The sequence below is a fragment of the Anas acuta genome, chromosome 3 (genome assembly GCF_963932015.1).
Source record: "Anas acuta chromosome 3, bAnaAcu1.1, whole genome shotgun sequence".
NCBI classification, from domain to species: domain Eukaryota; kingdom Metazoa; phylum Chordata; class Aves; order Anseriformes; family Anatidae; genus Anas; species Anas acuta.
This window is the reverse complement of record NC_088981.1, coordinates 6,536,331-6,552,214: the sequence shown is the minus strand read 5'-3', so window position 1 is coordinate 6,552,214 and position 15,884 is coordinate 6,536,331. Positions and strand designations below refer to the sequence as shown.

Here is a 15,884-nt window from a genome sequence, read left to right as displayed (position 1 = left end):
CATTAGTGTAGATTAAGAGCATCCCAGGGGAGTATTCATGTGACTAATATCCGGCAAGACATGCTGGGTTCTCAGGGATTTTAATGGACTAATTTATATGCTTTTCCATTAATTAAAAATCATTTGCATTGTTTATTCTGTGTGAAAGTCAGTGAAACCAATGGACAGCTAAATCCAAAATTTCAGGGAGAGAAGTTGGGCTCTTCAGAACAGGCATTCTCATGTAACTCTACACATACTATATATACTGTGCAGACATTTATGCTTTTAAGTAGTACATGATTATTCCAAATTCTTCCCTTAAAGATTATTATGCTTGATTACAGCTAATGTTTCCACAGTAATTTATTGGATACATAAAAAGTGTCCTAGACATCATTAGCTGTCTGAATGGAAGATTCACAATTACATCAGTCAGACATGCTATCATTGTTGACTAATTTTGCAACTGATTTAAGTGCCACACTGAATTAAAGTGATTTAGTTTCTTACAATAAGCATTCTAAAACACATGTGCTGGCATTGGAATTACAAAGTCCTTAAACAGAGCAGTCTTTTGTGCTCTCCTTTGTACATACTCAAAGAGACATTTCCAAATGTACATTTCCAAAGATCCTCAATCTCTATGAAAGCTTAAGAGCAAGTGTGACTGAGCTATGCACTAGCATATCCATTTAACTCCCACCAAACAAGCTACACAACGTGGGAAGTAGCAGAAGTTTAATCAAATAGAAGCTCTTGTCCTGTATTAAAAGATGTTAACCCGGGCTGTCACGTTTCTACAGCTTTGGTATCCTTATTTGCTCAGTTGAAGCTAGGAGGCCTATGTCTCTTGCTGCGATCATTAAAAAAGCAACGCACAGCAGAACAAATATTGCAAACCTGTTGTTTATGCAATCTGCCAAATTTCTGACTGCTCTAGACTTAATGAAAAACCTACCAGTGACTTCAATGAGGCCAATGTATTGTCAGACATTGTGCACTGCTATTCTGTTCCCCTGTAAGAGATGTTCATTATGTTTATTGCTTCTGTTGGGAATGCAACAGAAAGGAAGAAAATTATATTTAAATTAAAGCAATCTGAAGTAGGGCAGGTATTTAAAAATATCTTAACCACCTACATAGCATATGAGAAGATCTACTCAGAAGTAAAACATTAATATAGAGAACATAAGGGCATACACAAAAATCAAACAATGCAAAGCAAACAGCTGTGTCAGGATGAAGTATTGGGACAGACAAAATTGAACTAATTTCAGATGAGCCAAAATAACTTACAGGCACAGCAAAGGAGAGGTATTTTGTTGCTGCTGTTTTAATTCAGCATGTTTCAGAAGCCAAATGTTTAAAGTGAGGTTGAACTTAACCAAAAAAAAAAAAAAATTACTGTTATTTTACCACAGACACTTCTAGTTTATAAAACACTCATCTCTGCTAGCAAAAAAATACTGTTCTAATTGACAATTTCTGGCCAGTTCCAAAAGCAAATTGGTCTGCAGAAAGGGATGTAATATGAAACCAAAACAGAACTATGCCAGGTCCCTCCATGGCTAACAGTGAGGACTGACATCTTTCCTCTACTTTTCTTGTCCAAATAAAAGAAGAAAATAATTCCAGAAAAAAAAAAGCACAGGAGGGAGGCACAAGCCAATTTCAAAACCACCTGCCAGAACTGATGAAGGAACGTCCTTATCAGTTCTCTTCCACCCCCGTGCATTTCTCATTTCAACAGTCTTAGTTTACTTTCCCTGGATGATGCCTTAAGTGAAAATTAATACCACTGCTTAATGATTAAAGTGATTAGCCACCTTGCACTTTCTCAGTGTGTAGCTGATTAATTAAGTACATTGACTATAGAAAAAAATAAATGCAGTGGACAATGTGTGGTCTTTAGCTTGCAAAGTGAGTATCTTTGGCACCGTGTCACATCGCCTGTACACCAGGCATGCATTTAATTTGACAAATATCCCTTTCAGGTGGATATAATACAGCAGAAAGCTGGACACTTTTTGCAGCATTCATTGCCGTGAAAATAATCTCAGGCAAATGCAACTACAATGCATTAGTATCTTTCCTACTGTAAGGGCATCGTACCTTGAGGAGATTTTACAGCCAGTTCAGAGCAGCGGCCTGGAGAGGCCCACGTCAGTGGAGCAAGGCCAACTCCAGTGGTATAGCAGGTGCTAAGCAGTGAATCCCAGAACTTTCCAAGTATTTGGGGTCCAAATCTCCTATACTGGGCTTTAGCAAAGCCATAAAGCCATTAGCGTAAAATCTTTCGGTATGAGAAATCCTGTTTTCAGCTACAAGCATGGCTCTGTGCACACCACAAGTTGACTACTGCTAGAGCAGTTGTGCTTCCTTCACAAGTTGCAGCCTCCTCTGCAGCAAAAGCCTCCGTCTATGTCCTCTGGCCACATGAAATGGTCTAGAGGAGAAAGAGTCTTTAAATTCTTTTGACTCTTCCATCTTTTTAATTGAGTTGAAAGCTAGAAGGCTTTGATAACATCTGTGATTACAAAACATTTTTCTCTCTCATGAAGTAAGAACACACCGGTGTCTCCTCTACACAGCAGCGTCTCCCTCCTCTTCTCACTGACCGTGTTAAGTGGCTATCAGATGGAGAAGAGGAACTGTACAGTCATCTTACTTAGCCTGCAGCACATGAGCTCCACTGTCACATGCACCTGCAAAACCAGCTACTGTTGGGAGCAGGGGAGGAGGAAAGGACTGTTTGAGGGACCTCATTATGTTTTCCAAGATGTGAAACATTCTCTGTATGTGGTAACCCAGGCCAGCCTTCCAAGTACATAGAGAACCTCATTTGCCTGGCTGATCTCATCAGAGGAGGCATCCTCTCTTTTTCAGCCTTCCATATGTTCAGAGAAAAAAAAAACAGATTGCACAGAACAGAGAGATGAGCCCAGACACTGATCCTGCACAGAATAACAGAAAAAATTGCCAAGTCTGACACAGAGAACTTCATTCTCTCCCCAGTAACTTCTAATTTATGCCAGTGAGACATCATTGTCTTGCGTGTCTTTAATGATCATCTTCCAAACACTAAAGCCAGCCTCCTAGCCACTAGAAGCCATGTGAGAAACACAGACAGAAGGCCACCAGTTTTTGTTGCTGAGGCATCAGTCAGCCTGGCATTTCAACACCTGACCCATCCTTCCAGCCTGGCAAGAGAGAGGTTCCATTTTCTCTGCCTAACAATTTCTTGAAATTTCTGCCACAATCGACTTCAACAGCACCCATCAGACTGTGCTCGCTGCATTTTCAAAGCATTAGTAGAAGGATGTGATATGAATTTATTTCAGATTTTGGTGGCTACTTTTTAATTGCTACACCAGTGGAAAACCTATTAGCAAAAAAAACAATCCCAAAGCAACATAAGAAAAAAAAAAATAAAGAAACCAAACCATCTAAAATCCAATTAGTGATGCACTGAACCATCTGAAACAGCTTGTTCTTTATTTTTTGATACTGTAAATGTTATTTCGACATTGCAATTAAAAATAGGTACCAGCAATAATGGCCAGCATGCAGAATTTGCCCATAAAATACCTTTGATGTATTAGCAGTAAAGCTTTATTGGCATTAAGTGCATAGTGTATGTGCTCAATAACCCTTTGAAATGTACTAGGAAATGGCAGTGAAACTGTCTCAGGCTCTTTTGAAGATCTTGTTTTAGGAATGAGATCTCATAACGCTGACTGAAATCACTCACTGATGCCAGGCAGGGAGGAACGGGACTCTGCTATGGTTTGGCTTTAAGTTCCCTGGGGATCCCCTGGGCTGACAATAACAACAGTGCGGAGCCTGGGAGTTTTTCAAGGTCTTCAGAGGGTTTCCAACAAATTTTTGTCTTAGAAGGGCAATGTTTTCTTGCCACCAGTTATAGGTGAACTCTATTTGACTTGGGCATTACATTAGCTGGGATTTCAGTGGGGCAGATCATCAGGGTCAGATGAGCATGGGTCAACAGCTGTCAAAAGAGCTTTGTCAGCTTACAAAAACCCACAATTAGGCCCAGGGATTTTAATGGAGATGCTGATGACTTACCCTGGCAAATCACTGAGATCAGGCTCACAGCCTCCAGAACAATTTGTGTGCCCTTTTGGTAGCATGCAGGGAGGGCTAAGGCACACACAGAGATTCATGTTAATGAAGGAAACACAGACTTTCTAAAAGAATGAAGATCCTCTATGCTACTGCTATGCTTCACTGCACATATTGCAGTGTATACTTTACTGCCTGTACTATTTCTTTCTTCTTTTGTGGTTGTAAAAATTATTCAATGATGCTTCTGTTCCTCTAGCAAACAATGGAAATTGCAGGTCATAACAGAAGTAGAACATTTCCCTGCTTCACTGCTTCTATGATAAGATAATTATCCCAAAAATATGCTTCTGTGTGTCTCCCAGCAGGGCAGGAGGAGCTGTTATCATATTAGCTGGTGACAAGTAACCAAAAGTTGTGAGGGAGATTGTTTTGTCTTTGGAGCTGTAATCAAGTGGAGAGAGAAGACAGGTAAGTCCACCAGGTCTTCCCATTTCAATACAAGATGTGTTAGATGACAGAAAACATCATTTAACCCCAGGGTAACTCCAGAAAGTCTTCTCTCATTCCTTGCACGAGGCCTGTTTTGCTCAGGAAATCCTTTCCTGTGTGCAGATTGAGTGACAGCTGGTAAGGACCTTGGTAGATGGAACATAAGGTGTGCCAGAAAGACACATGTTACAAAGAAAAGACAGAAAGTTATGGGAGGGACAGCAATGAAAACATTGCTGGGATGATTTCATGTTTTTACACATTTTACAACTCTATAATTCCACGGATTTCATTTTTTTTTTTCTTATCTGAATATCCTATATTACTACATATCACTATCACTAAGAACTGCTACATGATTCACATTTTACAAGTAGCAATACTTTCTTTTTAAAAAAAGTTTTCTATTCACATAGTCACCTCCACTTTCCCACAGCAAATATTTGCTATGTTCTCTCCCTCCCCTGTTTTGTTTTTTTTTTTTCTTTTTTTTAACCAAGCTTTTAGCTTCAGGCAGAGTTCAGACACTGAAACCACCAATTTTTTAACTCCTGGCTTGAGTGTCTTGGTGGGATTCTGATTTTCTTCACTGCTGCTAATCAAGGATGCATCCACGTGCCTGAGATGATCAGCTCCCTGCTGCTCCAAGTGGGATAATGCAGCTACACTGACCTTCACCAGCAGACACGGGGCCAAGTATAAGAGATCCAGAATACAAACTGATGTGAGGGAGAGATCAGCTTATATTTATGTTTGTGGCAAAAATCACCATTTGCTCCCTTAGGTTTTGCTTTAAAACAATGTACTTAGGCTTGTCATCTACACCCCAGCAACTGCTGTTCTCCTCTTTTATTAGAGGCATCCAATATGCAGCCCTTGTTACTTCACTTTTCTTTCTCACTCAGATGCTGTATCTTAGAGAAGCCAGTCCTGAAAATTGCTGGCTTCATATGCACAGTCTGAGTTGAAAGAAAAGCATGGAGTACATTAGGCTTCAGCTTTTTAATTATCAGTTCATAATGAAGGGTTCTCTTTGTGGGAAAAAATAATTTCCTGAAGGCTGAACCTCTGCAGGGTTTCCAAGGCTTGGAAGAAAATATCGATCCTTTGACAATGAGTCTCTCTGCATTCACAGTGCAGAACGGAAAATTCCAGCTTTGCAATAACCCCCTAATTCCCAAACAGCAAGTAGCTGTGCTACAGCGTGCTGGAGGGGTGCTGGGAGTGCAGTCCATCCAGACCATGAACAGGCATGCTCCTTTTTAAGTATATAGAATTAAAGAATCATTTAGGTTGGGAAAGACCTCTAACTCCATCTAGTCCAGCCTTTAACCTAGCACTGCCAAGTCCACCATTAAACCACATCACTAAGCTCTATATCTACATCGACGTTTTTTTAAGACCTCCAGGGATGGTGATTCAACCACTTCCCTGGACAGGTTCCAATACTTCCCAACCCTTTCAGTGAAGAAAGTTTTCATAATATCCAACCTAAACTTCCCCTGGTACAAATAAAGGCCATTGCCCCTCGTCTTATCACCTGGTGCACAGAGGAGACAGATCCCTACCTTGCTATAGCCTCTTTTAAGGTAACTGTAGATTGTGATAAGGTCTCTTCTGTGCCTTCTTTTCTCCAGGCTAAACAACCCCAGTTCCCTCAGCCAATCCTCATCAGACTTGTTCTCTAGAAGCTTCACCAGCTTCATTGCCCTTCTTTGGGGCACCTGGATGTCCTGTCATATTTCGTAAATGTTTAAGAAAAAATACAAAATGATTTTTGTCTTTAGAAAGCACTTTCTCTTCCCTGACCCCATTGTGTCTAAGTGCTAACCTTCCATTAAACAGTTCAAGCAGAAAACCAGCAAGTCAAAAACATAAAAGCCAAATTAAACCAAGTAACCAAAGCCAAGTGTTTATATTTGAAAAATGCTAACGTGCTGAAAACACCACCTTTGAGAGACTTCCTAATTGTTCCCAATTTTCCACGAAGATGAACAGATATTGCCACAGCATGTAGGCATGTACACACCAGAGACACATTAGCTGTAGGCTTTTAATTTCCTAAAAATAAACAGTGCAACTTAAAAGAAAGCTGCCCCAAAGTGCAAATGCCAGCAAATGCCAAACTTGTGGTACGGGAACCATGCGAGGGTGACTGCAATTGTTATGCTGAAGAGAGTTAACAACTCATTCCTAAGAGACCAACTTCATTGCATTTCTTGGTCTCAGCTGATCTTTCCTTCAGCTGAATTTAAGTTCTTGTCTTTAGTTCATGCCCAAATTACCGCCTACTGGGAAAAAAGGCCCCTGTGGCCTCTGAGACTCAGTAGATGCTATCAGAGCAGGCTCTCTTAGGACTCAGAGGCCTGCGTAGCCCTGCAGGGAGAGAAGGAGAGGCAAAGCACGGATGAACCAAGCCCTGCAACCACTGTGCTATGCTTCGGTGAGGGAGGAGAAGGCAGATTTTTGCAGCAGGAGCAGGAACAGCCTTGCCCACCTCTCAGACACAGCCACGGCAGCTGGCTCTGTGTGCGGAGGTGCCAGCAGCTTTACTGATTACCAAGTTTACCTTTTTACTGTTTACCTTGCCCATAATGTACTAACTTATTAGTACATTTCCTTGCCATGTCCTCTGGTATATTAAGCTCATACTTCTGTGTTTCTCCATTAAAAACATTTGACTTATATCTCCTTTAAGACTGTGATCTTTCAGATGGGGTTTCTGCTGCTCCTTAAAGGATTATTTGCCTCACCAACCACTTGTTCCTCAGTCTTTTCTCCCCTGTGTCTGGCTGTTGATCTGCCCTGCCCAAACCAGGTCCAGCCACGCAATTTGCATTGGCCTTCTTTTATCCCCCAACAGCCTCATCATTGCTCCACTACAGGATCACACTTTGCTGGGTCAAAGCCACTCCCCCACAGACTTTTTCAGATTCTCATCTCAAGACCATTCTCTGCACAGGTCTTTCACGTTTATCATCACAGATTTGTTTTCCCTAATCCCAGCCAGCTTTTCTTCTCTGATTTTCAGCCCAATAGTTCTTAGTCTGTGTACAGCTCCACTGCTTTCTGACTTCTAGCATCATGTCTGTGCATTGCCATTACATTCTCTGTTATTTTCATTAATTTCTAAAATATTCAGCATTGCCACTCTAAGCCAAATACATTTCTGCTAAGCCTGACAAGTATTTATCTGTCAAACAGAAAAATATTCTTAGAAATAAACGAGAAAAACACCATAATACTAAGAAATCTATTTGTACTTTCTGGGCATGATCCTGGGTTCACTGCTAACGACAAAAATGTTCCCATTTGACATTAGATCAGATACGATAATGCAGCTTTAGCTTGTTTATTTGAAACATGGTTTTTAGGAACAGAATATTCTCTCATGCTTTGTGCATGCCTGCTGCTGTAAAAGCAAGTGAGTGAGTAAAAAGCACACCCTGGCCCTAGATCATAAGCTAAAAACACACATGCAGAGAACAATTCCTGCAAAGACAAAGGCTATTTTTTAATAACTTCTTTATTAGTATCAATTTATGGAAGCATTCTACTGACTTATTTCTCTTGGGTGAGGATTTTGCAGTTAGGGCACAGGTTTTAATTGCCTGCTATCAAGTTAGTAAGCCAGTTCATACAGAGTGCACTTCACCTCTGCAGTAAAGCTTTTTCTCAAATTTCTTGTCCGAAGTCAACACCTCCTGTATCTGTATAACCTCCACCAAAGGTGCTTTGATGTTTACTACATGAGTTTTCAGTCTGTGTAGATTTTATTATTTTCCAAATTGCAACAACTAATACATAAAAGAATTGTCTTAATTTTTCTCATTTTGAGCCGTTCTTTCTGGATGGCTCATGTTTTTATCAAAATTTCCATTTATTTATTTATTTTTAATTTAATTGCAATTAAAAACCAAACCATGCTGTTCGGCTGAGGAAGCCTTGGTTTCTAGTGAGAAAGCCACTGACTGCAGGAAAATAGCAAGACCTAAAGCAGAAACACTGCAAGCCTCTGGGCAAAGAGCCACAGCTTCTTGACCATCACTGCCAGAGAACTGCCTGAAATAACAAGGGCAGCCCACAGTCTGAGGTTGCTGGGAGCCCTTGTAGACACCTGGAGACAGGAGCTAGTGTCAGTGAGGGGTTGGGGAGAGCCAGGACGAATTAAGAAAGATAAAAAGCCTCAAGTCTGAAGGTAAGCCTGAGGTGGTTCGAGCAACAATCAATGGACAAAATATGTGCTGATAATACACGATCTGTCCTGCGTGTGCTTTGGAGCACTGGACCAAATCACCTGTTATAAAGAAATTAAGCTGTTCCTGGAGGTTTCAAAAGCTAATAAATACTAGAGCCATGGTGAACAATAGCAGCCTTGCCACAGCACACAGCTCTGTGGCCCTCCAAGTGACAGGTGCATTCTGCATCTTAACAGCAGGATTTAGAGCCAATTCCCAGGTTACTCATTTCTGCCCTAAATCCAATACTGCAAACTGCGGCTTATTTAATGTGAGGCAGCACTGTCATTCCTGCACAAAAAGCCTTGTCACCTTTTCATTCCTTGCAAAGGCAGTCCCATTTTTATTCTGCTTATTTCGACATGGAATGTATCATCTATAAGATCAGTAGTTCAGATGTACTGTTATTTTACTCATTGTTTAAAATTTTGTAGCAAAGAGGGATCATAACAATAAGAAAATCCACATTTTACAGAAAAGGTCAGCATGTACTTACATAATTAGAGGCAAGATCAGGATGCAGATAATCAATTCCTGCAATAAAATAATGACAGATCACAAACCAAAGGTTAACAGTTTCAAAAAATATTTTCTAATGATCACATAACAAAACAAGAGTCCTTTGCAACCACAGGAAAACAATCAAGGCAAATAACGCAATTGACTGAAGTGCGATTCCAATTTTTATATGTTGACTTAAAAATTGCAACATCGTTTCTGATGCAGTCCCAGCTAGGAGTTTTAAATCATTTATGTCAAAATCCAGGTGCCAGTTGAGAAGAGGTGCTCAGTGACAAAATTTATTGGCCTGTTTTGTAAACTAGATCATATTTGTTTAGTAAGACTAGTTTGAATAACAATTTATCTTTATACAAAGTGCTGTTGGCGTCAAAGCATACCAAAACTATGAACGTCAGCAAGCACTGGATCAGTACGGAATATAAAAAAGGAGTAATTTAAACACTGAAAATGATAAACTAAGTAGACAGAAAATTACCTAAACTAGACCTGGGGAGATCACTCAGGCAAACACGTTTGACTATGTGAATGATAGGAAACACGTTGGATTAGACTGTTTTAGCAAATATCTGTTGCAGTCTGAGGTGTTGGCCTCATGAGGTGCAATATCATGATACTTAAAAATTTAGTTTGTGAGCATTCATATAAATGGTTTAAAAAAGCTGACACAAACCAGAAATTCAAAACAAGTCAAATATTCACTAAGCGCTTGTGGACTTAACTGATTTGGATCTAGCACTACAAGCACTGAAAAACTCTTTCAGAAGAACTCTCAGGTCCCCTGGATCTCTAAGCAAATCAGAAAAGAAAACAAAAATACCATATCCAAAGCTATCAAGAGCACGTACACAAATAGAAACCCTGATATTTTACACAGCATGAATTGAAACAGTGGCTCTGCACTTTGGTGGTATGCTAAAGCCTGTAACAGGGCAGTGGTGTGGAATATGCCCGTGCTACTGCATTAAGTCTTTCCAAAGATGGCAAACATACATATCCCCATAGATGGAATAATAGAAGCAGCAGATCTACACTCAGATGGGATAAGCTGACTTATTACATGTCCAGTTAAAATGTACAAAGAAAAGGCTGCTAATCTCATGTTACGTTTTGAACATTACTCTGCCCTGTTTTTCCAACCAACACATTATTACGTGGTCAATTTTATCTGCAAAGAGAATGGCATGTTACTGCGATTGTTCTGATGAAAATATTACCTCCCATTACACAGGGTCCTTAGCATTAGATTTGCAAGAAGGGACCCTTGCACCCGTGGAGGGCCTTCCTGATCCAAATGGGAGATGGGGATGGGCAACAGAAGTCTCAATGAAGAATCATTTTATCGAGGTGCTCTCTTCCATATTTAGTGGAAGAGAATACAAGTCAAAATAGTCAAAATACTCCCTTCTCTAAAAGCTATATCTGATGGGCTAACACCTCTCAATAGCTTTATTTGACATGAATCTTAGTTTGTTGTGATCCCCATTGTAGTTATGCCTTGCCATTCTGAAAGCAAAGTCCTGCCTCTGTGGGATCAGTAAAAATGTGATTTCTCATAACATCAATATACATATGTGTGAATCTACTTTCATACTTCCACAAAAGCCTTGTCTTGGAAGTGAGCAGATGAGCAACAGAAATGAATGAGGACAGAACTCAGCTGACCCTAGCAAACACAGGTGGATCCAGCCTTTTTATTTATTTTTAATATTATTCAGTCACCATAAAAACAAAACTTTCAAAATTTAGCCCAAAGAGAAGTGATGAAAGACTACACAGAATTCCTGTACTTCAGCAAGGAATCCATGAGTAAAACAGCTGTGACTTCAACTGTATCTTTTATCTTAATCTTCCCTGAACTTAGCCTCAAATTAGTAATGTATTTAATACGCAGGTCTTTATTGACATTCAGCATGAAAGTGTTTAATTATTTCAGCTGTCAAGTATGACTTTGAGAATAATGTAACCCAGAAAATGTTGTCTTAAGTACTTTTTGCAAGGCAATTATGTCCTCCAGTCAGTGCCTACAGAAGTCAAGGGGAGTCTTTCCTTTGGCTTAATGGTTGTTATAGTGTGCCCTGGAAGACCTCTATTTGATAACAGCAAGCTACTTTTAGTGCTTTGGATATCCATGCCTCTGTATCCCTATTGAAGGCTTTGTAACGTATTTTCCCTGAAGGTTGGAAGTCTCAGCACTATAAGCAATCCATTATAACTTTTTAATCTTTTTTTGACTTTGATTGCATGGGAAAAGCTACTTTAAAATATTAAATTAGCATGCAGTCTTCACTTACCATCATCCATAATTCCTATGGTAACTCCTTTCCCCGTGTATCCCAGCTCCCATGCTTCAGCTACATTAAGGTCAAGTCCAGGAGTCCCATCTGCTTGACCAGTGTTAATCTAATACATCAGTGAAAAAGAAGAATATCTTTTTTTACTTGATAGACATGCTACCACAGCCATTGATTTTTTCATTATACCTTTGCATGTTTCTTTGGTATGGAAAATATGTCCAATTTGCTTTGGGGTGCACAGCTCTATGTAATCCTATCTACTACAATAATGCAGGGATTAAAAAAAAGAAAGAAAAAAAAGGTGGTGATAGTAAATTCACTTCTTTGGGGCTTATTAGATTTGGTTAAACCCTGAATCTTTTCAACCCAAAGAAGGATTTTTCTATTCAAGCATGTCAGGGCAGCTGGTCAAGTGAGCAAAAGTTACTCCAGTAGTTTTACAGAGGAATTTTTTATGAGCAGGTAATGCTTTTTTTTTTTTTTTCTTGAAAGCAGGGAGCTACTGGAAGTCACTAAACCACTGGGTTTAGTGCCAGAAATGACTTCTTTGATAAACTAATTAGGCCTGCTTTGAGCAGGAAGGTTCAGCAGATGAACTTCAAGGGTCCTGTTCAATATTGTACGTGGATGTGATTGTACATGGGGTAAGGGCAATCCCCTCTGTCTTCAGGCACTAGTTGTGTTTACCAGTCTCATTCACAGATTTCTCAAGTTCCATGGTAAACACAATACAGATGCTGCTCTTCCAAATGCAAAACTTCAACTTTGTGTCAGACAAATTGTATCAAAGTGCATTTTAGTGCTCTTTATAACCTAAAAACTACATGCACAGCTTGATAAAAGTATGGTTATTTTTATCACTGCAGCATTTTTATTGACTGAAGTACCACAAAGAAGTGAATTAATTCACACTTTAGTTTATTATTCTATCAAGGATGAAGTCCCATCCATGCTAACATGTCTTCATTCATCTGGCAACTCTCATCTTAGAAAAAATTAACAGACATCTTTGATGGATTCATAAAACATTGGATATGCATTAAAAGGAAAGAGAACAAACACTTTTCATAAGCAAAAAGAGCCATCTTAAGTGAACACGATGATATTACATTTACAAAGTATTTTACTGTAAATAGGTTGCAATGTTAAAACAGTAAAGTTGCTTTATCACATTTTTAAGATAAAAATATCTTTCTTAGGTACTTTTATGTAAAAAAATATGTTTTATTTTAAGACTAAAAACTTCTCCCTGTAAAATGGGACACATTAAAAATGCAACAATTTAGTAAAACATTAATTTGTTTTGACATTGGCCTCAAGCCCGAATTCATCAATTTTCAGCTGCTCTGCTTTTGACAGAAGAAAGTCAATCAAACAGTATTCAAATTTCTACAAGAAAAGTAAAACCTCAACTTTTCCTAGTTACTACACTAGAACTTTTTGTTATAATTCTGTAACAATGCTTTACCTGGCAACAGCTCAAAGACATGATTCATATGCAGTTTTAGGGGTCACATCAGCACACCAGGAATGCCCACAGGACACCAATACAGTTCTCTTTCTAGAAAGATCCTTCTAAGGATCTTTCTGTTGACTGAAATGAAATTTAGCTCTTGAAGTTTGCTGGGTCTTCCCAGCATAAAAGAGGTACAGTTAAATACAATAGGCCAGTGTCTTGGATCCATTCCCAAGTTCTTGTGGGAGAACTGGAAAGAATGCTTGCAAGACATTGCAATGGCATGGAAAAACTTGAACGCCGGTTATTTAGTTACGATTTCTGTGATTTTCTTTCAAACTTACCAGATACCATTGCTTTGTAAATAAAGGATCATTCATGTTGATGTCAATGTCATTGATATCTCTATATCCTCTCTTCCTTCTGCTGAAGCCTTCCTGTTGCACAGCTTTCTTTACCTGGAGGGGTTAATTTTTACATCGTTAGCTCGATGTTCTTAACTACAAAGATTTTTTTAGCATTGTTTTCAGGAAAGAGAAGGCTTATGAAATCACATTATTTGTGTGTGTGTTATTCATTCAAACCCGTGGCTGATTTCAGCTGAAATTTGCAAAGAGGCAGAGAGCTCAAGGGCTAATAAAATTCTTGGGAAGAAGATGGCTAGGTAGAAAGAGACACCCAGAAGTGTCCTACCTGGAGGAAAGCTAAAGATTGATCACATTTAAGATACCCAAGAATCTGCAAAAGAAATAGTCCCTATTCAGACATCATTGGTGTCGTGGATCTTCTTGCCATGCTCTGAACCATCAGAATCAAAACCACTGCCATTATTAGATGACAATTTATTTAACTAATGGAATATTTAACTTGGAACATGACTGTTCCAAGCTGCAGGCAATTGATAAAATGAGGATGCATGTCTGGGCCATGATGTCTTTTACTTTTTCAGATTTTAATCCATGTATTTTCAGAGTATGTGTTTTTTAGAGTATACCTCTGTTGGCTTTCCTGCAAGAGATTTGTTGGGAGAAAAGTACCTGGGGCTGTGTGTTCCCATTGTACTTCTGAGGTTCTCAAAAACACATCTTACTGATCCATTCACTTTCAGGGGTTATCTTTGCAATAAATAAGTGATAAATAAATACATTGGCAAGAAAACTAAATGAGAAAATGCCGCTAAGTGGACCAGACCAGCGAAAGTATAAGACATGAGAATACTGGTTATGAAACAGAAGCAGCCACAGTTTTTTAGGCATCCTAGTTTTTATGAACTGCAAAGTCACGTGTAAACATAACTAAGCACTATTGAAAACAAGAAAACTTAGACACACAAATACCTTTGGAGGCAGAAACTACAAATGTCAGACCATAATCATCTTGTTTGTACCCACATAAAAGGACTCTCCAAAAGGACACCACTAATTGGTTGTAATTGTTCCAATATGTGTTAACACACCTTGCAGACATGCTTTCAAGTCTGGCATACTCTGCTTGGCCTAACACCTAGAACCAAGACAGCATGATAATCCCAGCATCTCATTAAAAAACCATCATCAACATCATAAAAAAATCCATCCCTCTTGATCAAACAGAAAAGCTGAAAATCATTAATTGGGAACACCTTGAGAAGCAGGAAGAAGGCAGCAAACTAACATTTCCTTAGGCATTTAATTTAAAAAAAAAATAAAAGAAAAGAAGAAGAAGAAGAAGAAGAAAGAAAAAAAGCAACAACAACAAAACACAGTTATTAAAGAAATCTCCTAATTTATGGAGCCATTTCTACATGCGTGGCTTTGGCATTTCTGATTAAGAAGATGTATACAGGAGTTACCCTGCTGTGTCACAGTAACTCACGTAGTGTCAAAATCAGCAGAGGAGAAATTCATCCAAAGGCTAAATCAGCCCTTATATCACCTGATTCACTCTTGGAGGTGTCCTTCTGTCTCCGTTAATTAAAGCGGGAGCCTCAAAAGACAGCACTCAGTGAGGTGCCTAAGGCTGAGATGAAACTGGGATCTAACTGATTGGAGCTAAAAGCTGTTTTCCTCCCAGCTACATTGCTTCATTATAACCCTGAAAGCCTAATACCAATGCATAGGGAGCAGGCTGAGGCACCGTGTACCTGACCCACTCTGACAGAGGCTACTGGAAATCACTGATCTGCCCTAAAAGGCTGTATCAATGTTTCTAAAAATCTACTTGTGTGAATTCCAACTCCTTAGCTAAAGGTACAAAATGATAAAATACTAAATTGGTAGCTTTCATTTCTATGTGTTTCCATTACTTGTTCACGTTCATTAAAAGCGGAGAAGACTGAAAAGAAAAACTAAAACAAAATAAGCTGAAAAGAGGACAGTGATTAAGCAGGAACCACATGAGGTGTACTTAGTGGTGCCAGGTATCTGTATAAAGAAAGGTATAAACACACTGTTTGATACCTCTAAGATAAGGCTCAGTGATGCCATGGAGACAACAGAGCAATCACCTGTCATTATGCCTTCCTCCGTTACCACCCCTGCCTCTGTGCTTGCAATTGCAAACCCCGAGCTGTCACCACATCAAATAATTACGAACAGAAGCCAACCCTCACTTAGAGGGATGCCAGAGAAAAAGATTTCATGCGTTTGTGCTCCCACGCAAACTTGCTGGCTCTGCAGGACCTGCTGCATTAAGGCACTGAATTAGGATGTAGCACAAAAGGAATTCTTCTAATTAAAAAGCAAGGCTTTGGAGCCATGGCTTTTCTTTAAGACAAGCTGGAGGAAGTGGGGAGCAATTTGCAGAAACAGCACAGGCTGGTTTCACTCTTCAGGATCG

General features: G+C 39.3%; 1 protein-coding gene across 1 annotated transcript in view; it reads right to left on the bottom strand.

Annotated features, from left to right (window-relative positions):
• Nucleotides 1-15,884, bottom strand: part of PCSK2 (proprotein convertase subtilisin/kexin type 2) — a 103,128-nt gene that overhangs the window by 40,136 nt on the left and 47,108 nt on the right. The window contains exons 3-5 of the mRNA XM_068675449.1: nucleotides 13,412-13,525; nucleotides 11,609-11,717; nucleotides 9,292-9,329 (exon numbers count right to left, since the gene is read on the bottom strand). Of these exons, the coding sequence (XP_068531550.1) occupies nucleotides 9,292-9,329; nucleotides 11,609-11,717; nucleotides 13,412-13,525 (261 nt within the window). The remainder of the gene's footprint in view (nucleotides 1-9,291; nucleotides 9,330-11,608; nucleotides 11,718-13,411; nucleotides 13,526-15,884) is intronic.